We start from the raw sequence: 23,383 nt of genomic DNA, 5'->3' as shown, positions 1-23,383 counted from the left end.
CAGTTTGCTAACGAACTTCGCGAAGCGTCATTTTTTATCGCGTATCGTCGTGGCTCGCGATTCGAGACTAGTTGGTTCGGGAGTTTTTCGGTGTTGTTTTTCCAAGTCAAAGGTAAGTTTTTCTACCGGTTCCGGTTCGATTTGATTAAGTGTCGCAAAGGTGATGCCGATGATAAAGTGGAAAACCAAAGGGAGCCCTGTGAGTGATTGATTCAGGTGGACTGGAGTGATGAAGAATTTGGAAGTTTAATTAACGCACCACACCCTAAGAGGTGAAGACGCTGCAACCTGTGTCATTCAATCGATCGATTGGAATGTGGCCAGTTTGTAGCAGATGGAATCCAGTTCGCGGGCTCAAATTTTGACAGTTAGGTGAAAGAAAATATTGTCTAGCAATTATCAAAATGCATGGCCTAATTGAAGGAAGTAATTCCAGTCAATTCCAATTGGCAATTTTGTACGTGATCTCAACTCATGTTTTGTATCCGTCAAGTTCCCACAGAAATGCACAGCTATGTTGGTGTAGCTTATGCATTTGAAATCATACAAAGTTTCAACCAATACATACCAAGAACATGGTTAAGTGGTAGCATATTTACTGTCTGTCACATATGACTGTCGTTTTGTGCATGCTTGCTTTCTTTCTTGTTGGAAATTTGGTGTACTGGAGCGCAACTTTACGCCACAATAGCATGTGGCTCAATGGTCTAGGGGCATGATTCTCGCTTTGGGTGCGAGAGGTCCCGGGTTCAAATCCCGGTTGAGCCCAAATTTTTTTTTTAATCGAACGAATGTGCATGGGAAAATTTGAGTGCACGCAAATGGATTAGAATATTAATTTTCCCCACAGAATAGCCTTCTCCATCGCAAACGATTGGCGTCGAGTGCAGCTTTGTGTTTGAGTGTTCCCGGTATCCGAAAACCAAAAGTGTATGTGTCAACGGTGGTAGTAAATGGATGCGATAGACGTGCTTGGAATACACATTAAAAGCTGTGGCTCTCGGTGTGACAAGCTGCTGGCTGTTTTCGCAGTAGTGGGAATAGGGTGGGCTGGTGTGGTGTGGTGATCGAATTATGAACGAAGATTATTTTGCATGCATGAACAGTTGAATGGTGGAGCGTAAACAAACCGTTTGCCGGAATTGGGTTCGGGAGGCATTCTAGGGAAACAGCAGTGCTGGGAAGTGTGGTGCGTTAACGTGAAAATCTTCAACACTTATGAATATATGCGGACTGATACGGCGAAAGATAATCACAATTGATTATGATTGTCGGCAAATGAAAATTGGCGTTCAACGGATAAGTGGTTTAGTTCTATGGTTGGATCTAAACCGAGCCGTGTTACGATGTTTGTGACAAAATGTGCTTCTGGGAACGCTTGGACATGAGCCCGGCTAGCTCAGTCGGTAGAGCATGAGACTCTTAATCTCAGGGTCGTGGGTTCGAGCCCCACGTTGGGCGGACATCTTTTTTATTATTTGTTGATCTTCTTTATCGACATTGATCGTCGAGGAAAATAAACTGTTTCGTTATAAGCACGTGATTTAACAAGATGGGGATGTAGCTCAGATGGTAGAGCGCTCGCTTAGCATGTGAGAGGTACGGGGATCGATGCCCCGCATCTCCAATAGGATTTTTTTAGGCAGACGGGTGGTGTGCGAATATAACATCATAATAATATATATACAGCAAAATAAAATGTAATCTAGATCAACGTAATTCATGATGCTGTATGAAATATTGAAGTGATAGCAAAAATCAGATACAATATTTTGCATTCTTGGATCGATACAGATACAATGGTTTTGCATCCACTATGAATCTGTTTGGACATATTTCGATACTACAGACTTTATCCCAGTCATGGTTGATCTAGTAGAATAAATCATCTGAACACCAGAACTATTTGGAAAACATAAAACATATGGTATACATGGCAATAGTTCATGCATGATCCACATAGACTCTGTGCATCTATTTGGAAATATTTCGATACTAAAGACATTGTCTCAATCTCGGTTGATGTAGTAGATAAAATTATCTGAACTCCAGGATGATTTGAAGAACCTTGAACATTTGGATTACTCGGAAATAGATCATGCATGATCCACATAGACACTTTGAATCTTATTGGACATTTTACGATACTACAGACATTATTGCAGTCTTGTTTGATCTAGTAGAGCAAATCAACTGATGTCCTGGACGATTTGAAAAACCTATAATTTTCGGTATACATACAAATAAGCTTGAAATGCCATGTAGTAGTATACAAATACTAATTTTAGGCAATGAAAAAAAATTATTTTTTGCGCGGATTAGTATTTGAAGTCGCGGATTTCTTTTCAAAAATCGCGAATTTCGCGGATCAAATTTATAAAATCTTGTAACAGCCCTGAAAATATAATGAAAACAATTCTGAATATAACTGGTGATGTAAACATCAATGCGTACAAACTTGCATTTCCTATCACTTGCACGACACATTGCTAACAAAGACAGATGGTTGCATGCAATTTTTCTAATATTTCATTAAATGTCTGATGATGTAATATTGTATGATATGTGACGCTTCATTTATGTGCATCGTATTAAATAGAAATTGACACTACTTTTTAGAACTGTGCATGCTTTCTTCTAGCAAAAGGCAGTGCAAAGCAGCAATTAATTTTCAAGTTGTTGGCTTACGCAAATATTTCATAACATGGTTCGAAATTTGGATCGCAGACTTTCACATGAAGCGCAAGCGTACACCAGCCCGGCTAGCTCAGTCGGTAGAGCATGAGACTCTTAATCTCAGGGTCGTGGGTTCGAGCCCCACGTTGGGCGACAATATTTTGAATACGATCGCTCTTCTTTATCATCACATAATTGTGAATGGAGCAATCAGATTCGTTGAAATCGGCGGCATTTCATCGTGGGGATGTAGCTCAGATGGTAGAGCGCTCGCTTAGCATGTGAGAGGTACGGGGATCGATGCCCCGCATCTCCAATAGGATTTTTTTAGACTGATGGATAGCGACGAATCTAACAACATAATTAAATGGTTTTCTATTTATCTATGTACATAGCAAAAAAAAAAGAATTACCGAGCATCGTTATAATAATGTGATTGCAAAAAGCAGAACATGGATGTAGATTTGCTCGTAATTCCTGTGGACATCGTTCAATGTAATACAGTATTGGCCTAATTTTGTCAGCCCATCCGCGCACCGGAGTTCTTTCTTTTTAGAAATTTCACGTATCCGTAATATCATATCTATCTCATGGATGTTTAAGGTATTCTTTAGAGCAATTGGACCACTGAAACAGCGCATGGGTCTCGTAGAAAATTAGAATAGAGTTTCAAAAAGAGGGCTGACAAAATTGGGTCATTACTGTAATAAACAATCGATGGAATGTCCTATGTGCAGCAGTTTTGATGTAACTTTAGTGCTATATACCTCGTTGTTTGTGACTCTGATCACATATAGGGTCACATCAAATGCATTTGATGGTTAGCAGAATGTGGTTGATAATAACAGGTAGGGGAAATGCAGGTAATGTCGGCCTACATGTCCCTAATTTGGGCCCATCGCTAAAAGTCTGCTATTTATCAATTTTATCTAGATGAACGCGTTATTGGGACGTTACTAATGGATATTTTTGGTTGCTATTGAAAATTTAGTTGATTGCTGAATTTATGTATGGGCCCAAATTAGGGACACTTAGGCCGACATTACCTGCATTTCCCCTATTTCGTTTGTATTAAATTCAAATAAGACGTTATATGTACCGTAAAACGGGGTAACATTGATAGTTTTTTGAAGTATATTCTAAATATTTTTTTACAGCAATTACATTTTTTCAAATTTTATTTTTTTAAAACAAGTTCTGATGATCCTTGCGTCAATTCGTTAGTAATATACTTGACGGAAATTAAATCATTTGCACTATTTTTTAGTCTTAGTATTTTGATTTGGGGTTACTTTGATAATGCTCGTTTAATTTAGAAGAAAATGCGTGAAACTCAAATAATTTAGTTCTTGAAATATGCAACTTTGAATGAGTATGTAGACAGAAAACATCATAAGTAATAAGAATACAACATTTAATTTGTGATGGCTATATTGGAAATACATTTCATAAGTGATGGTTTGAGTGCTTTTTCAAACAGGCGATAAACAAGAAAATTTGAATTTTAATATGTTTGTAAAATATGTAACACATACAATATAAAAACTATGTACCATATAAACGAAAATGCCTTAAGCTACAATATGGAACCAATGTTTCGAATTCGGAAAAGGCGCAGAGAGTAAATTTAATCATTGTATTCTACTATCAAAGTTACCCGCATTATCAAAGATACTCCGTTTTACGGTACACAAAATGTGCTTTCTTCTAGCAAACGGCAGTGCAATGAATTACTTACGTTGTTACACCAATATTTCATAAAATGGTGTGAAATTTAGATCTCAGATGTTCACACGAGATATAAGCGTACACATGCCCGGCTAGCTCAGTCGGTAGAGCATGAGACTCTTAATCTCAGGGTCGTGGGTTCGAGCCCCACGTTGGGCGACAATATTTTGAATACGATCGCTCTTCTTTATCATCACATAATTGTGACTGGAAAAATCATATGCGTTGAAATCGGCGGTTTATCATCGTGGGGATGTAGCTCAGATGGTAGAGCGCTCGCTTAGCATGTGAGAGGTACGGGGATCGATGCCCCGCATCTCCAACATTAATTTTTGACAAAGGGATATCTATCGGATTGTCAGACAGTATAATAGAAGTGCGTACCACCAAATTAAATTGAATGCTTAAATATTGTTATTTGCAAATTAAAACCCCCTCAAAAGCGTGATCATGCGATTGAAAGTGCACTTTGACGTCGTATAGTCAGAAGCTCCGCTAGTAAAAGTATAGACGTCTGTAACCAGAAAACTAGAGAGTTTAATTATCGTCTTGATTTTTGATGTCTTACAAAGAAATAAGTGTGCAGAAGACATAAAAAATATGATATTTTAAGTGCATCCTCACTTATAATCGCACTTATAATGTGCGCATTGTGCAATATATTAACAGTGCTAACAAAAAAAAAATCATGCACAGCAAAAAAATAATTTTGATATCACATCAAAGTGGATGCACTACAATCATGTCGAAAATTTCATGTAATTTTTATGGCCACATAAATAAACAAATGCAGTAAAAGCAGCGTAATGTCAGTTCATACATTGTATTAATGATAATTTTGTCCTTTTTAGCAAGTAATATTACACCATATTTTCGACATGATTGTAGTGCATCCACTTTGACGTGATATCAAAATTATTTTTTTGCTGTGTAGGATATTTTTTTTTGCTGAAATTTCGTGTGATTTTCTTAAGTAAATCCCCATGCATGCAACAAAGCCTTAACCCTGCTTAAGTCGTTCGTCACCCGATTAAATCTTCAAAAACAATACTCATAAAACACCACTCTTACATCAGCCCGGCTAGCTCAGTCGGTAGAGCATGAGACTCTTAATCTCAGGGTCGTGGGTTCGAGCCCCACGTTGGGCGGATATCTTTTTATTATCCATTGATCTGCTTTATCGACATCGATCATCGAGGAAAATAAAATGCTTCGCTTAAAGAAGTCGGTTTATCAACATGGGGATGTAGCTCAGATGGTAGAGCGCTCGCTTAGCATGTGAGAGGTACGGGGATCGATGCCCCGCATCTCCAGTATACGTAATATTTTATCATTGGATCTGTGACGAATTTACACAAAATCGTCATACTTTCACTTCCCCGTTCAAATTCGTCTTATGTCAGCCTTGTTTTACTTCAGTCGTCGTAAAACTCGTGGAGCGATTAGTTTGATGCATAAGTGAAGATGGATGTTACTGTTTGTCTGTATTTTTTATGCATATGACGAAAGTGGGTCCCATATGACGAAGTAATGGTAACAATGCAATTAATCCAATGTGTAATTGAATGATCGATTATTTCAACTGAACCGTACACGATTACTTTTATTGACAATACCATTATCGTCAATACATTCTTTGATGACTTCAATCCATTTTTCTTTATATCATGAGCTGATCTTTAACAGATAAATGCTTTTGAAAATTCTAGCTGAAAATCCTCACATATTATGTTTCTCTTGGAGTTGTCTCCTTCTTTATATCATGAGCTGTTCTTAGACAGTTAAATTAGTTTCAAAAATTCAATTAAAATGCTCACAAATCATTTCCCTCTTCGAGTTGACTCATTCTTTGTGTCATGAGCTGTTCTTTGACTGATAAAATATTTTTGAAAAATTCAATTGAAATGCTCACAAATTATTTCCCACATGGAGTTGACTGCTTCTCTATATCGTGAGCGGTTAAATATTTGATATAAAACACCATTTTAAAAATTTAATTGAAATGCACCCAAATTATGTTTCTTTTATGAGTTGACTCCTCCCAAAGACATCATATCAAGAATGAGCAAATACACAAACCTTTCTTCTGAGGATGTAATCTTTGCTATCAAATTCGTTCGAAGCATTTACCTTTGAGCGGCAGATGACGCGATTGTACCTGTCTCATACCGTTCGTATGAGAAAATGGAAGAGTTGCCAGTCTTCTTTATGTGTTGTCTTCGCAGCTCCTCTATATCATAAACTGTTCTTTGATCGATAATTTTGTTGTTGAAAAATTAACTTGGAATGTTCACAAATCATTTCTCTCTTGCAGTTGACTTCTTACTTACATCATGAGCTGTTCTTTGACAGATTTATTTTTATGTTAAATTCAATTGCAAAACTCACAAATTATTTATCTCTAGGAATCAACAATCACACATTGTTTTTCTCTTGGAGTGGACTCCTGCTTTATTTCATGAGCTGTTCTTTGACAGCTCAAATCTTTTTGAAAAATTCAGTTATATACTCACAAATCACTTTTTTCTTGTAGTTGACCCCATGTTTGAATCAGGAGCTATTGATATAGCTCAAATACAAATACAAATAAAGTATCTTGAAATACTCAATTGAAATGCTTACGAATCATTTCTCCCTTGGAGTCGACTTATCCTTTCTATTACGAGCTGTTATTTGACAGATAGAAGCGTTTGAAAACTTCTACTAAAAACGGTCAAAAGCTATATCTCTAGGACTGTCCACATTCCACGTGGACAGGTTTTGAGATGTTTTAGACTTCCTCATCTCCCTGCGTGGACAATCATCCATACACGGAGAACAAATTATAGCAGACGCAATTATGTTTCCGGTCAAAATAACTATATTGTTCAATTGTTTTAGAGATAACCCGAAACTATTGTTGATTTGACTATATATAGAGGGCTACAACTATAGTCGGTTGGCTCAACTATATTTTTCAATAGATGAACAAACGTTAAACCTCAAAAAACAACTATGCTTTAGTTGATTCAAGAAAACTATTGTTAGGGAAGCAAAATCTTACAATGTTTATAAAACGAACTGCCCTTCACTATCGACATATTAAGGAGTTTGTTTTGCTTCTTTATCGATCTCAAAAACACAACATAAAAAAGTGAACATTCAACTAAGATTTGAACCGTATTCATCTGCGTGAGAGCCAGCTATCTTATCGCCTGCTCTATGCATCACAAGTTAAAAGTATGTGGATTTATGATGATCAACTGAAACCAAATTATATAACTAAATTACATTTGACGGTTGTTATAATTGATCAAAGTTATAGTTGAATTGAGTATAAGATGAACAATTGAATCTATTAGGTAGATATGATTGAGTTGACGGTCAAATTAATGTTGGAATAACTATAGGTTTCTTTCAAACAACAATATTTTTCCATGTGAAAGTAACTATTAGGATTGTTATCTTAACTTAACGAATTTGTTCTCCGTGTATGAATTAAGAAAAAAAATACCATGTTAATTCGCCAATACCTCCCCCCTAAACTGTACACGTGATATACGGACAAGTAGGGTGCTTAATTATAAAAAAATGTGAAGTATTTCTAATAGGCCTCTTTCCAGGTTTATTCAAAACCCCAAAACCTGTACAATAGACTGAAGCAAAATTTGAAATATTCGCTCTACAGTGCTCAAACGGTTACAAATTGGATCCTGATCACTCGTGACACCGTGGAATTCGCGATTCCCAACGTTTTAGCGATGGAACGATGCGAGAGATCATTGTTCTCGTGATGAATGCGCAAGATTTTATCACGCACGAGCTGTTCTTTCGACTCCATTTCCGCGAGTTTTGATCACAGGACTTTAAAACTTGCAGGATGTAAATAATACACTATGAACTAAATCCACCCAACTTTTCGTTAAATTCTACCCAACGGTTAAAAAGTTAGAGCAATTTCATATTGTGGCAATTTCATCGGGGACACCCTTTAGGCTCCCAAAATTTGAACTTATTTAGTAAGAAACTGGCTTGGCACAAACCATTTGAAGTTTATATAGAAATTACTATGGGAAAACCAAAATTCACCAGTTCACTCTACAGGAACATAAGTTATTAATTATTCCAGTCACTGATGTCTTATGATTATGCTCAATCACCTGGCAAAATTGGTGTTTCTGGGGCGTAGAATAGGTCACAAAAATCATGGCTACTATGTCACACTGCAGAATACAGTGTTGCCCACAATACTGCTGCTTAATCATGCCATAAGATTATCAATCTCTTAATCAATTAATAAATATTTAGTTTGACGCTTGGCTTAAAAACAAACTTCTGCAAAGTTGTAGCTGAGAAAATTTCCCATAATAAAAGCGATAGAACTTGTTAACAGTGCAATATGGAAAAAGGCTAAAATACAGTGAACAAAAAGTTTGGGTTTTCCATAGTAATTTCCATATAAACTTCAAATGGTTTGTGGCAAGTCAGTTTCTTACCAAATGAGTTTAAATTGTGGGAGGCTAATAAGGACCCGATTTGGAACTGTTTGGAACACTGTGGAGCAAACATTTCAAATTTTGCATCAGTCTACTGTACAAACGATGGTAAAGATTTATAAATGTTTAGGGGTCGCGCCAATGATTTGAATTTTGTATGGAGATTTCGGTGAAATAGTATGGGAAATTATTGGTTTTCACTTACATTTGCTCTAATTTTGGTTGTAGTTGTCCAAGCGTTGGGAATTTATATGTGTTTGTCATGATAATGGTCAACAAGACTTTTGTTTGTGTGATGAAATTGGCGTTATTGTCTTGCAAAAATTCATTTGACATTTTTTGCAATTTTTTTTTCGCATTTCTTTGTTTCTTCACCTGCTGTAACAATAATGGGCTTCTTGGTCATTGCCATAGCAACAACATATTCCAATTTTCCATCATTTGGAGAAGTAGAAGCAAAGTTAGAACGATATAAGTGATTTTTGAATTCTTCCATAATAATTCCCATAAACATTTCAAATTATTGGCGTTACCTCTAAACCGTCAACAACCTTAACGAATTTTCTTATTGTGGGGTTATGAATTAAATTGAAGCATCCTAATGGACAGCCCTTCTCTTAGAGTTGACTCCTTCTTTATACCATCAGCTGTTCTTCGATTGATAAAAGCTATTGAACAATCCAACTCGGATTCCTCGGGTGAGTCGGAATATTAGGAATCTGATGGAGGTTGGTTGCGTTTTCAGCAATCTCAGTTTCGTGTGGGCTGACATGTTTTGTCCGAGATTATGGGAGCTGACGAAGTGTTGAGCTATCGCAGCAGCCTTCTCTTCAGGTGTTATCAGATGAACCACTAGGTCGCCGGGACTGTCCAGTGGGGTCAGAGGTGGAATGGGTCTTGCCTTATTTTTAAGGATTTTGATTAGTGTCCAAAAGGGTTTTGCACAATTTTGGAGAGAGCGGATCCTGTTAGCAAAGTTCTGTTTTCTAAGGTCCACCATCGTGGCTTGGATGGTTTTTGTTGGGCGATTACAGTGGGTCTTCAAGACAGGCAAACCAGAAGGCTGGTATTGCCTTCGAATGGAGCTACGGAGTCTAATGAGATTTTTGGTAATTCTATCAAAGTTCAGAGTATTGCTCACCTGTCTGGATATTGGCACGTGTTGTTCCCTGGCCCGGGATATCGCTTTCTCGATGGAACGCAGACACAGGTCAACGTCTTTGGGCGTCTCCGGAAGGACACCGTAGTCGACAGTGGAGAGTCAACACAGTGTTGGAACTGATCCCAGCTGACGCGATAGTAGTTATGTCGGGAAGCTTGGAATCGGTTGACGGATCGGCCACCACCGTATAGTGGTCCGAACTCAGCTCCTGGTGGGTCACAGGTTGCGAGATGATGTCTCCCATGTTGCTGGGGAACTGCGCAATCAGATGCATGCGCATGTATATGTGCCTTTCATTTGGCGCATCTTCACTGTACACAAACATCATCCTCTGATCGAATGAAACCTCAGACCATTCAAAACAAAACACCGAAATCGCTTTTTCGAATGATGGCTGCAACCGGAAGACGGTTGTTTTGGAATCAGATGATTTTCCTCTCGAATACAGGATGAAAATTGTTATGAGAAGGGATAGGACCTTCAGTTGAAATGCGTAATGCTCTCTGTAGAATGACTGTCTTACTAAATGGAAATGCAAATGGTATTGGTTCAGCCCCATAACGCAAATCATTCAAAACGATGATGTAAATAATTCTATCGAACGTCATTTGCTGATCTGAGCTGACAAACGAGGTGGAAGCATATGCATCGCTATCAGAGCTGTTACGAACATAGGTAAAGGATGAAAACCAATGTTTGGCTAGTTCGTGGTGGAGGAGGTTTTCTCCATCACGAAAAAATTTTGTATCCATAATGGGATGGCTTATTATGGCTTTTCAGTATGGAAATGTAGATAATCAAATTATAAATCTAATTAAAAGCACTTACATGTCACACTATTCTTAAATGTTTGTCCTCTGAGTGCCATATGTTGTATAGCTAATTTTCAAACGAAAATCATCCTGTATTTGGATGACAGTCATATGGATGTTTATCATCTGACGACGAATTCAACCATTAGAAAATCATCAGAAATTCGAATGCATATTGTTAAAGGGCTCTAGCAATGCAATAATCATTCGGAGTATTGCGGATGTTTTGGTTCAGTGTTCATCTGCCGTCGAGAACTGTCAGTGGACGGTCGCGTTCACGGTAGTCACCCATTCGCAACTGGGTGCTCGCTTTCGACAACTGCAACCCTTTCGCAACCGGGTGCTTGCCTTTACCGACGGCAACAGCTCTTTTCCTTTGGTTTCACCAGGAATTAAAAGGCTTTTAGAACCACCTTGGAAGCAACCCTCTAAATAAGTCTCATAAGTCAAAAAAATTAAAAAAAAATGGGTCGTAACCAAGGAATCAAAAATATCTCCAAATGACAAAATAACAAGCGATCAACGAACCGAATAATAACGCTATGTCAGAAGTGGAAAACAATAATGCTATAATCTTCACCGTTCTTTTTCATGACAAGCAGCTCGTGTGACCCAACTCATTCGGGGCGGTAGAAGGAAACGAGTAAATTGTTGGCAAGCTGCTTCACGAAGTAAAGCCGAAGATACACGTGTGTTAATGGGAATTTTTTTGTTATGTCTTTTCCCGATTCATATCAAGCTATGTCCTCATCCGTGTATATTGCAACAAAGTAGGCAAGCAATATATCATTATCCTTCTACCACTCGGATCGAGCTTTGTTACAGAGCGAGTTTGTCATGGTAGTCGTAGCAACCGTTTTGTCTGTATCGTTGGTTGCTTTATGTGTTTGGATTCGCTGGTCGTAACGTAAGTCTAAAAATTCCTTAGAAATTCTAATCGAAATACTTTTGATTAAGTCACAAATAAAGGTTCTTTCTAGAGGTTCAAGAACCTTGAACCTTTTTCAAATACTTATATAGGGGTAATGACTCTAATGTCGGCCTATGGATCTAAGATTGAGTCCATCGTTAAAAATCGGCTATTTGTCAATTTTATCTAGATGAACGCGTCATTGGGACGGTACTAATGGATATATTTGATCGCTGTTGAAAATTTAGTCGATTGATGAATTTATGTATGAGCCCAAATTAGGGGCATTTAAGCCGACACTATATACATTTTCCCTATTTGTTTTTAAAACTGTGAACGTGAAAGTTTTACAAAATCTGACACCTGATCGCTATTGTTTTTCTAGAAGTCCAATTTTTATTCCGTCACATCGAAAAAGTAGGTTAAATTTCTGTCACTATGATGCACATAAATGGTGCGTCAGATAGGAGAAATGGCTCTAATTTTGGCCTATGGATCTTAGATTGGGTCCATCGCTAAAAATTTGCTTTTTTATCTATTTTCACCCCTATTCTGTATTTCGTTTCGAACGAAATTCTCATACAAAAAAATATTTTTTTGTATGAGAATTTCGTTCGAAACGAAATACAGAATAGGGGTGTTTATCTAGATGAACGTGTCATTGGGACGGTACTAATGGATATTTTTGGTCGCTATTAAAAATTTAGTCGATTGCTGAATTTATGTATGGGCCCAAATTAGGGGTATCTAGGCCGACATTATAGATGGAGTAAATTTATTAGACATTTCATGAAATAATCAAAATATTGTATAAACCATCCACCTTTGTAAGCAACATTTCTTCCAAGTTGCTAAGGCTTGTACTCAAAAAAAAAAATACATAAGACATAAGTGTTCGCCAAAAAAAATTTTTTTAAGTCGGATTTTCTTGAAACTTTCAGAGAATGAACTTATACATATGGATTATGTTTCGGCATAATTACTTTATTCAATTACCTCTCCATCGCTGAAAGCCCGCACCTTTCCCTTGAAACCCCTCATTACATTGTGTGCAATGGTGGAGCCGACCTTTTTGGTCACTTTCATCCATTCTTTCTTCAACTCCAGCTCGTTCTTAAACACCTTGGACGATTTTCGAACTTTGGCCTTGGTAAAAAAAACAACGTTATTGTCTCTGTACCAATTCAACGTCGATCACGCGTAATGGCATTATGCCAGGTCCGGCCAAAATAATGTCTCTCCTCCGTGGCACCGCAGGAAGGGCAACAGGCGCTTCTGGAGGCACTCGGTGCGGTAAATTTCGCTGTTGATCGTACCCATTGTGATGTACGGTTTACTCAGTTTACCACATTGGCATATGGCCTGCCAGAGCAAGAATTTGTCCACTTTCTTATTCATTATTTCTCCCGGAACATCAAACCGTGATTTGACAACGTAGATCTCCAGCCCCGGTATGCTTTGCGTTTGCCTTGATGTAGGTTTCGTCATCCTTAACCAGACACATCGGTTTCGTTAACCACTCTCGATACATATACGAGATTTTGCCACCGTATTTTGTTGATTACGTCGGTTCGGTGCCTTCCGGACCTTGAATACACGACGCCCAGCTCGTTTCATGGTTTGCTGAACGAACCAGGCCGAACACTTTGCCTTCAGAGCCGCGTCGCGAATCGAAAAGTTCGGATTACGTTTGAAATAATCCAACACCTTCCGGGCCATCACAGGGTCAGCTGTCTTCGATTTTCTTGCACTTCCAGCCCGCCGCTCGGTCGTCTGAGACTCCTTAAACGATTTTACAACCCGAGACACAGTTGTATGGGTGATTCCCAGTTGTCTTCCGATCCATCTCATGGTCGCAGTCGGATTTTTCATGACGGCGCGAAAAATTCTCCGGCGATTTTCTTCTTGTTTCGATGTCATCTCAATAACCACTGAACCGATTGTTATGAAATTGTGCACATGTAAACAATTCACTCCAAACTAATTATACCCAGATTTTCGTTAATTTTTACCCACGGATAAAAAAGTTATACACGGATAAAAATGGTGCATTTTTTTCGAGTACAAGCCTTAGTTTACGTAAAAGTATGTTTACACCGAGGGGGACGACTCTATCTACGATGCAAAAAAGATTGTGTTTTGCTGTGGCTAGCTGCGTGCATACTGAGTAGATAGAAAGAAGATTGATGACGAATCTGAAGATTTCCTGCAAAAAGATGATGAGCAATTCAAGTAGATGCGACAAATGAAAGAAGATTTTTCGAAGATTGATTCGCTAGTGTGAGATTCTTTGAGCATCTAAACTTGAGATTTAGATGTGTCGCCCACTCGGTTTACTGGCATGAATGTTTTCATGCATGGTTGTATCCATTAACTTTAAAAATTCAAATATTTTTTTCTGAGTAGGTCAATACAGCTTTAAAAAAATCTGTAATTCTGTAAGTCATCAAAATTGAAAATTTTAGAGACTTTGAAAAGCTCTTATACATCAACAAAACAATTCAAGAAGTTCAAGGATAATTTGCTGCGATCTTAAGGGCTGTTCATAAACTACATATACAGCTTTTCATACAAAAGATTTAAACATGGACCTTAGAACAACCCCACTGCATAACAAATCCACCTCACTCCCCATAGCTTTCTACGTAGTTGATGGACAGCCCCTTAGTCAAAATTCAGGAACAATAAATTTTCAAAATCCTGAAAACATATTTCAAGAGGGAATCAGGGAGGGAGCTACTTGACCCCCCCCCCCCCAAGTTCCACGCCCCGCTAACTAAGATTGAAGGTGGCGGTAATGACATTTGAAGATCGTGTTGAAGACTTTTTCTTAAACCATCTGGCATCCCCGCTCCCAAGCTACTGAGTTTGCAACAAAACAAAAATATATTCGGACTATGTTCAATTCTTTTCCGTTGTTCCGAACTGTGCCAACTTTGTGTTCCTCTGAAGTTATGATAGGGTTTATATTCCGATCGTTTTTAGACTCGTTTCTCCATCTGAACAATTAGAAATAAATCTCACCAATATTTAGTTAAAATGTCACAAAAGTTAACTGTAAAATTGGAGTCCATCGATGTCAACCATGATATCAGTGAAATTGATCTTACCCATCATCATCTGGATTTACTCGTTGAATCGAGTTTAGACCATACCAGAAACATTGGAACGTCTGAATCTTAAACTCTACGGATTGAAACTTCCCGGTTATCCAAAACAAGACGAACAGAAGACCGAGCACCGTCCTAAAAATCACCCGCTATGAAAAACCGTGTCATCATACGACCTTGATTTTTTGTCCCAGAAAACAGTGGCAATCATCAATGCAACGTATGGACCAATTGTCACGGAGGTGAACTGCAGGAGTTGGTTTGGACGGTTTAAGCACGGTAGGTCCTGTGAGGATTTGCCGCGAAGCGGTCGAAAGCACACACTGAGTGTAGCAAAACGCCGGCAACTTGTCAAGGATGAGGATCCGTTAGGAAGCTGGCGAAAAAGTACGGATGTACGACGATCACCATTTTACGAGAGCTTCGTCAATTGGGAAATATCGGAGAACATATTATTTCCAATGACGTATGAGATATAATAATGGAACGACGTTTATTTGCAGGGTCGATAAGGAGCTGTCAGAAGATCTGTGGTAAAGAAATTATATTTGTTTTTTTAGAGCTGATTTCATGGATTGAAATTCACAATGTCGTTTGGAGTTAATTTTGTAAAAATATTTGCATTTGTAGCCTCGCAGGCACTTATAACCACTTATCCAATAAATGTTTCGCTAACGCAATCAATTACACTCTTCTGCATGAAACGTGTGAAGGGTGGCAAACCATTTGTTAATCAATAAATTGTTGGATACCTTGTTTGATGCGGTTTCATATTTACTTGTTCCATATCACAAGGGGGTAAAGAATTACAACTGCTTCCATGTAGTAGCAATCGAAAATTTCCCAACTCTAATTACCGTCAATCATTCACAAATCTGCCGCCCGCCCGAGTAAATAATTAATTGATTTCCCGTCCACTAAACCCACTTCCGCAATTGCAGATCAACTGAAATCCACCCTACGGACGTCCGTAAAGCCGTGTCCCACCGCAGTAGTAGTAGTAGTAGCATCAACAAATTGGCCAATTTCCGTTACCACCGCAAAGCTATCCCTAGGCCCCGGCAGTGACAAACGGCATTGATGCGGCGGCTCGGTGCTCCAAATGGTGTATCATGTCAACGATAGACGAACGAGTCGCTTATCTGGAAAATCCCTACTTCAAAGGTCACCTCTACGGTAATTTCAACCCGTTCTACGTAACCATCGCGATCTGCACTGTGCTGGGCGTGTTCATCTTTGTGCTGAACATCATCTGTGGCTGCTGCTCCAAACACAAACCCTACTGGCAGGACCGCCATACCGGTAAGCGTGCTGTGACGTGTCACATTGAGATGAGAATTTTCCAAATTTCTCCTTCCTTATTTTGCAGGCAACCGTTGGCTTGTTTCGATTTGGTCGGCAACTCCCCACAAGCAGCCTCCGCTGGATCTGACGGAACTGAAGGACGCACGAACGTTCCAACCTGTCAATGTGAGTATCGAAGCGTTTTAAAATTAATATTTCAATCATTCTGCTGTTTGCTGGTAGCTCGCAGGATTAGGCTACAGGGAAATTGTCCAGTATTATTGCAAAACTGAGCGAAGTGGGGGGCGGGTTAAGCCATAAGTCATTCTGTTTCGATTAAAATCCATGTCAAAAAACATACGCCGGGTGGTAGGAGGCTTCATGTTGGCGCAAACTAATGACACATTTTGATCCCACATCGATATTGTGCAATGTTGGTAAGCAGAGCAAATAAAATCGATTATGGGGGGATATTGAGACACCCTGAAAAAAGCCAGATTATGCAGCGGTTTGAAATAAGTGACGGGCTCAAAGAATTACTATAAGTTTCAAGAACCAACCGCGATCGAGGAAAAATGATGAAAGTATTCTTTTGAACCATTGTTCAAAATATAATACCAAAAACGTAAATTTCAGCGAAGACTACAAATCAAGAAGACTGGCAACTCTGCCAAAAATCAGGAGACAGCAACGGCAACGCCTCTTCTGAGCAAAAGTGAAACTTGTGTAGGATGGTGTGTGTTAATTCACGAGTGCATTCACACACATAGGTGAAAATAAATAGTTGTCAATTATTGGTTTTTGTTATGATTTTTGTAAAAAGTGAAACGTTTCTTTTTTTTACTTTATGCTGACGACGTGTAAAATGCCAGATGAAATTGAACAGATGCGTTAGTAAATTTTTTTTTTTCGAAAATTCGTTGGATCTTCCTCGACCATTCATTTGCTATCTCAGAATTATCTTCCACTTTTCCTAAGCCCTTTAGTGATGCGTTTATGGACATTCGTATGGTGCATTAGTAAAATGCATGCCCGTTCCGCACGGCTATGATACCTGGCCACAGCGGGGGAGTTAAGTTGTGACGCTCGGCAACTTGGCACAGTACTCGCTGACCGTTTGAATGTCACTGGCCAATTCGACACTGTTATCATTATCTGGAAGGGGTTGGTTGATTCAAAGAATTGTTAAATCATAGAGAAGATCACTATCCGGTGGTTTCATGTTCTGCAACATCTAAAATGGAAATATATTCTTTATCAATCGTACCGTTTGGGATTGTAGTCCTTCAACCTTTCATTTTCATTATCTCCAAAATTCGATCCTGCTACACCTTCCGTTGGATCGTGATATAGTTACCGGATCTTTCTTCTTTCAGCAGCTTCCGAATGACGGTAGTTCACTCAACGGAGGTCGGAAGCCGCCAATTCCTTATAGTTGATTGCTTCTAGCAGGTAAAGTAAACAATATTTCGGTTCATAGTTACTTTCACTAGGTATCGATTCGAGTTTCATTCCTCTACTTGATCCACCATGACAAATTTTTTTTCGGTTTGGAGTTGGAAAACCACCGGCTTGCTGTGATAAGGATACAAATTGCCGTGAAATTTTGTAGAGCAGAACAAAAACAACAATGAGTACCGTGTTATGATTATTCGTTTCGGTGACATTAGATCACACACACAGTCACTGTTTATGAGCAGTCTCACTAACACTTGTGCTTCAATGTTCCACCTTTGATTGACAGAGGTGGTGTTATCAGTGACGTTTGACATTTGTTTGAGAGAAGGGAACAGTTGCCAGTCTTCTTGATTTGTGGTCTTCGATTTCAGGCAAATTTTATAAAGCTTCATATAGGGAAAATGCCTTCAATGTTGGCCTATGGATTTAAATTGGGCCCATCGCTAAAAATCTGCTATTTATCAATTTTATCTAGATGATCGCGTCATTGGTACGGTACTAATGGATAATTTTGATCGCTTTGAAAAGTAGTAAATTGCTGAATTTATGTATGGGCCCAAATTAGGGGCATTTAGGCCAACATTACATCCATTTCCCTTATCTCAGTTGTTTGAAAATGTACAGCTTTTATGTCTCCGGCAGCATTTTTTTTTGCCGAGGACTACAAACCTCTATCCTGTGCCATCTTTGCGGTCAAATCTTGATCTATTGTAGTCCTAATTAATCCAAGCAGACGTCAACTCAATTGGATGCAATCCCTGAGCGTTATTCTTTGTTACTGCAAGATTTAATTCCTGGCCTACTGTGTAGTGTGGTTTCGTTTCATGCCCGTTTAGCCATTACCCGATCAAATTGGAGAATATATTTCATTGATCTCTTTATTTACCGTTGATATTATTCCTCGTTTGGTTTGTATCAAAATTGGCTTTCCTCTCTCAACCAAACATTGCTCTCATCCCATTAATTTCCAAAGTGATACCAACTAAGCAATATTGTTCCGAAATACTGTACCAAAGATAGGGAACATCCGAACATTTTGCATACTGAATCATAAACAATTTTATCCAGATGCGATATCTGCACACGCATCAGCACCCGGCAAGCTGCTCGTCTCCGTGTATGTGTCTGCTGCTCGGGTCGGGAATGATACATTTTTAATAGCTGACGGACAATTCGATACATCGGTGACCCACTGCTCCTGGCAGACACTCCCAATTCGGAGAGACAGTCCGACCACAAAACCGAACAGGAATTTCGACCCGTACCTACCTACGACTGGAGATGGAGGAGAGGAAGGGCGGCTTGTTTTGCTGACCACAGTGCGTATATTAGTTTGGAGTGGTTCCCCTCGACCTTCCCGACTCAACTGTCCTCTGCTTTCCCACAGTTTTCAAAAAATGGATTATTTGACCGGAGGGTGCTGTCGGGGCCAATAACCGCGTTTGTAGTCGGGGAAATTTCCCGAGCAGCTCCCACATAAAGGCAACCGAAATTGCATCAGAACCATTCAGAACCTCATACTTGTTGACTTTTTCCCAGCAGGTTTCTTTATATGAAAATCGAACTCATTTACTGCAAGCATGACGTAACCAAATGCAAAATGAGGAATTTTAGTATGATAGGTATTTCCAGGAATGATACTCCTGGTACGACGCAACAGCTCATTACCCTGTGGATCGATTTTCATCGAATTGCGGTAACTGCTCCAGAGGCAATCGATTCGAAAAACCACAAAACTACCTTTTATGCAAAACGAGCCTTGCACCACAACAACGCTTGGAAATTCTATTTGGACACCCATACCCATCGGATAGTCAAACCAATTATTGAACTCAAACCCTCGCCTCTCGTAGATGAAAGGATCACAACCCTGTTCAGTAGGGTGCCAATGAAAATGGTTATCAGTTTTGAAAACCGACCTCGAAAAAAGACCTTGTGCATAATTTGATCTCAATCAGATATGATTTAAATGTGGCACAAAATCGCCGAAGTTTGAGTTTTTTGAAAAAAGAGATATCACCCAAGTGTTCATGAATGTTTGCTTCTCGAAAAAAAATTGTTGATGTCAAATCAAGCTGAACATTGCATTAGGTCCCAAGTAACATTGATCAATTCTCTTCGTCGACTTTCTCTTTCGCAAGGACCCGAGGAGCCAAGAACGAGGCCCGACAGCGGTATTCGGCTCTAGAGAGGGAAGTTAAGCGTTCCTGTATACGGGACAAGCGAGCGTGGGTGGACTCCCTGGTTGATGATGGGGAGAAAGCCGCAGCAACTGGCGATATCCGCCTCCTCTATGATGTTTCACGACACCTGAGCAGGGCAAGGATGAACCCAAGGATGCCTGTGAAAGACGCGACTGGACAGTTGCTCACCGACCCCACTGACCAACGTTGAAACGTTGGTTTGAGCACTTTGAACAACTTCTCGAAGTTTCAGCGGTCAACCAACCATGAACATCTCGGCATGATCCGCCAAGGGTGAGGCACGTTACTCGCGACTACACTGAAGCTGCATCATTGCAGGAGATAGAAGCAGCCTTCCGAAGTATGAAGTCCAACAAAGCCCCGAGGGTCAATCTCATATCAGCAGAGATGCTCAAAGCTGACCCCATGCTATCCTCACAAATGTTGCATCAACTATAGGTTAATATCTGGGACACCGCGACTTTTCCGGCCGACTGGATGCAGGGCGTCTTGGAAAAAGTCCCCAAAAAGGGGGATCCAACTGTATGCGACAACTGGCGAGGCATCATGTTACCGACGACAGCAGGCAGGATTCCGTGCTAGAAGATCCGATGTGAACCATATTGTCACGCTCCGCATCATCTTGGAGCAGGTCAATGAGTTCCAAGAGTCCCTGTACTTGGTATTCATTGACTACGAAAAAGCTTTCGACCGACTAAAGCACGAAAACTTGTGGGGCGCTCTGAGACGCAAGGGAGTACCTGATAAGATCGTCAACCTCATCGAAGCGCAGTACGAGGCTTTCTCATGCAGAGTGTTGCACTACGGAGCTTTGTCTGACTCGATTTGGGTAATCGCGGGCGTGAGGCAAGGATATATATTATCACCGCTACTGTTCCTCATCGTAATCGACGAGATCATGGTTGGAGCCGATGACCGTGTACCGAACCGTGGATTGCTGTGGCAGCCTATTACCATAGAGGTAACTCTAAGACTAGAAGGTCCCGAAATAACGTGCTCAACTTTTTGGCTCAGCTCTGGTACTCTCTTCGGTCCCAAGCTAATCGATTCACCCCTCGAAAATCCACTAACCCCTCATTTTATCTGTCAAACTTTCATAGCGAATCAAAACAAACATTGTGTAGTAGTAGAATTTCGACTAGAATGGGGTAAGTTAATCGTTTGATTGGGACCAATAGGCTAGTCAAGTAGTAAGCCAATTTAAAATCGTTAGTTTCGTATTGATTGTTGCTATTACCCACAACGGCGCTCTGACATGCAGAATAAGCTCGACGACCTTGTGGAACGCTCCTCTGAAGCAGGTCTAACCATCAACGTCAACAAGACCAAATCGTTGGATGTCAACACGGAAAACCGTTGAAATTTCACGGTAGCTGGGCAGGCAGTGGAGAAAGTCGAAAGCTTCCAATATCTTGGCAGCCAGATAGCGTCGGACGGCGGCACCAAGAGCGACATAGGTGCACGGATTAAGAAGGCGAGGGCTGCTGTTGCCAGTTTGCGAAATGTTTGTAGAGCGAATCAGATCAGTCGACGCACCAAAATCCGAATTTTTAACTCGAACGTGAAGTCTGTGCTGTTATACGCCAGTGAAACATGGTGTGTATCGGTGGAGAACACTCAGAAGCTGCTGGTGTTACATAATTCGTGCCTGGTGGCCCCACAATTGGATCTCAAATTCCGAGCTTCATCGTTTGAGCCACCAGAAGCCGATAGAGACAGAAATTCGTGAACGGAAGTGGATGTTGGTCGGCCACACACTACGACGGAGCGGAAACGAAATCTGCAAGCAAGCACTGGACTGGAATACAGCAGGACATTGCAGTAGAGGGAGACCCAGAGGCTCGTGGCAGCGGAGCCTAAATAGTGAAATTAAAAACGTTGACCGAAATTTGACTTGGGCACAGGTCAAGGCCAAAGATAGTAATCGCCCAGGATGGAAATCTTTCACAAAGACCCTTTGCACCCCTGGAGGTGCGCAGGATCGTTAAGTAAGTAAGTAAGTATATGGAAGTTTAGCAAAACTCACGGAGCTGCAGTGAAATTTGGGAAAGTTCTGCAAACTTCAGCGCAGTACTTCAGAGACGATTTAACGAACCTCTGGAAAAAATTATCTACGAGCTTCAGGGGAATTTTGTAAACATCTGGAAAGTTCTACGAAATTCAGGAACACTCTACAAACTTAAATGAAGTTCTGTGAACTCTAGTGAAGTTAAGTCAACTCTTGGTTCTGAGAATTTTGGGGAACTGCTTGAAACCATAGAGGTAACTCTAAGACCAGAAGGTCCCACAGAAATGTGCTCCACTTTTAGGCTCAGCTCTGGTACTCTATTCGGTCCCAAGCTAATCGATGCACCCCTCGAAACATAGGAAAATCCACGAACCCCTTATGTCTAGATAGAGCTGGGATTAGGGCGTATCAGCCTATGTTAACAATGACTTCTCTTGATGATTTCTAGAAGATCAAGGTTCGCTCATGCAAATCAACATCACCATCGGGTAGGGGAAGACTTCCGCTTTCCGATGGTTATGTTGGTTTGCGTAAGTATGCCTTGAATTCCTAGAAATCATCGAGAGAAGTCATTGTTTACAAAAGCTTTTACGCCCTACTTCCAGCTCTATCTAGATGTTATCCGTCAAACTTTCATAGAGAATCAAAACAAACATAGTGTAGTACTAGAGTTTCGACTAGAATGGGGTACGTTAATCGTTTGCTTGGGACCAGTGTGCTAGTCAAGCAGTGAGCCAATTTAAAATCGTTAGTTTCCACCGGTTGTTGAAACTATGGGGACGTTCTACATTTTTTTGCAATTTCTTCAAACCTGATCGAAATTCTAAGCTTCAGTTCAGTTCTGCAATCCTTCGGGGCGTTCTGCGAAGTTTGTGATATTTTTGCGATCTTTAAGGATATTCTGCAAACTTGAGAGAACTTCTCCGATCACATGTAAGTTCAAAAAACTCCAGGATACTTTCACGAACTTCAATGAAGATCTCCGAACTCTAGGAAAATTGTACGTGCACCACTTCATGTTCGATTGAGCCAAAATTTTGCACAAGGTCTTTTGTCGAGATAATAAACATTTTGTGTATGGTTGGATTTGAAAATTCGAGGGTCACTTATTTCCCATACATTTAGTGGCACCCTACTGTCCAGTGCGCGTGGTGGTAGGATCCATTCCACCAAAGCAGTTGTACAGAACACATATTTACACTGCACACTGCGTGGATACCGGCAATGATGGTGATGGTTCATGGTCCCCGGGAGGTAAACAGAATTCCCCATGAAATATTCCCTGTAATTTCGTGCACTTTCCCCAGAATCATTTCACTCTCCTTGGTCGGCGTGTATGTGTGATACGATCCCGCCGACTCTGCAACAGATGCACGCACATGTACATGGAATATTTGTAGATTATCGCTTAAACCCGGAATGGCTCTGTTGATTTCGATGATGCATGATGCATACAGTAATGCAAGCAGTAGTGTGTATTCGAATGGGTTTCATTAAATTTTCAATCAGATTGGATTCAAATGGCAAAAGTTAATCGTGAGAGTATACTGGGTCGC

At 40.0% G+C, this 23,383-nt stretch overlaps 2 protein-coding genes and 9 non-coding genes across 11 annotated transcripts in view; 10 read left to right on the top strand and 1 right to left on the bottom strand.

Annotated features, from left to right (window-relative positions):
- LOC135698458 (protein FAM133A-like) overlaps positions 1 to 22,669 on the bottom strand; it is a 472,657-nt gene extending 449,988 nt beyond the window's left edge. The window contains exon 1 of the mRNA XM_065218461.1: positions 22,657 to 22,669. The gene's annotated coding sequence lies outside the window, so the exon portion shown is untranslated. The remainder of the gene's footprint in view (positions 1 to 22,656) is intronic.
- Positions 17 to 23,383, top strand: part of wrm1 (wurmchen 1) — a 34,188-nt gene continuing 10,821 nt past the window's right edge. The window contains exons 1-3 of the mRNA XM_065218471.1: positions 17 to 112; positions 15,815 to 16,175; positions 16,243 to 16,343. Of these exons, the coding sequence (XP_065074543.1) occupies positions 15,986 to 16,175; positions 16,243 to 16,343 (291 nt within the window). The 5' untranslated portion in view covers positions 17 to 112; positions 15,815 to 15,985. The remainder of the gene's footprint in view (positions 113 to 15,814; positions 16,176 to 16,242; positions 16,344 to 23,383) is intronic.
- Positions 697 to 768, top strand: TRNAP-UGG (transfer RNA proline (anticodon UGG)). Its single transcript has one exon. It is a non-coding gene; the product is annotated as a tRNA-Pro (tRNA).
- On the top strand, positions 1,389 to 1,461 carry TRNAK-CUU (transfer RNA lysine (anticodon CUU)). The gene has a single exon. It is a non-coding gene; the product is annotated as a tRNA-Lys (tRNA).
- Positions 1,555 to 1,627, top strand: TRNAA-AGC (transfer RNA alanine (anticodon AGC)). The gene has a single exon. It is a non-coding gene; the product is annotated as a tRNA-Ala (tRNA).
- Positions 2,757 to 2,829, top strand: TRNAK-CUU (transfer RNA lysine (anticodon CUU)). Its single transcript has one exon. It is a non-coding gene; the product is annotated as a tRNA-Lys (tRNA).
- TRNAA-AGC (transfer RNA alanine (anticodon AGC)) lies at positions 2,920 to 2,992 on the top strand. The gene has a single exon. It is a non-coding gene; the product is annotated as a tRNA-Ala (tRNA).
- On the top strand, positions 4,491 to 4,563 carry TRNAK-CUU (transfer RNA lysine (anticodon CUU)). The gene has a single exon. It is a non-coding gene; the product is annotated as a tRNA-Lys (tRNA).
- TRNAA-AGC (transfer RNA alanine (anticodon AGC)) lies at positions 4,654 to 4,726 on the top strand. Its single transcript has one exon. It is a non-coding gene; the product is annotated as a tRNA-Ala (tRNA).
- On the top strand, positions 5,480 to 5,552 carry TRNAK-CUU (transfer RNA lysine (anticodon CUU)). Its single transcript has one exon. It is a non-coding gene; the product is annotated as a tRNA-Lys (tRNA).
- On the top strand, positions 5,645 to 5,717 carry TRNAA-AGC (transfer RNA alanine (anticodon AGC)). The gene has a single exon. It is a non-coding gene; the product is annotated as a tRNA-Ala (tRNA).

The sequence above is a fragment of the Ochlerotatus camptorhynchus genome, unplaced genomic scaffold (assembly GCF_037179485.1).
Source record: "Ochlerotatus camptorhynchus isolate MF236.1 unplaced genomic scaffold, CSIRO-AGI_Acam_v1.1 ptg000086l, whole genome shotgun sequence".
NCBI classification, from domain to species: domain Eukaryota; kingdom Metazoa; phylum Arthropoda; class Insecta; order Diptera; family Culicidae; genus Ochlerotatus; species Ochlerotatus camptorhynchus.
Note: the sequence above shows the minus strand (reverse complement) of the source record. Positions and strands in the feature narration are given on the sequence as shown.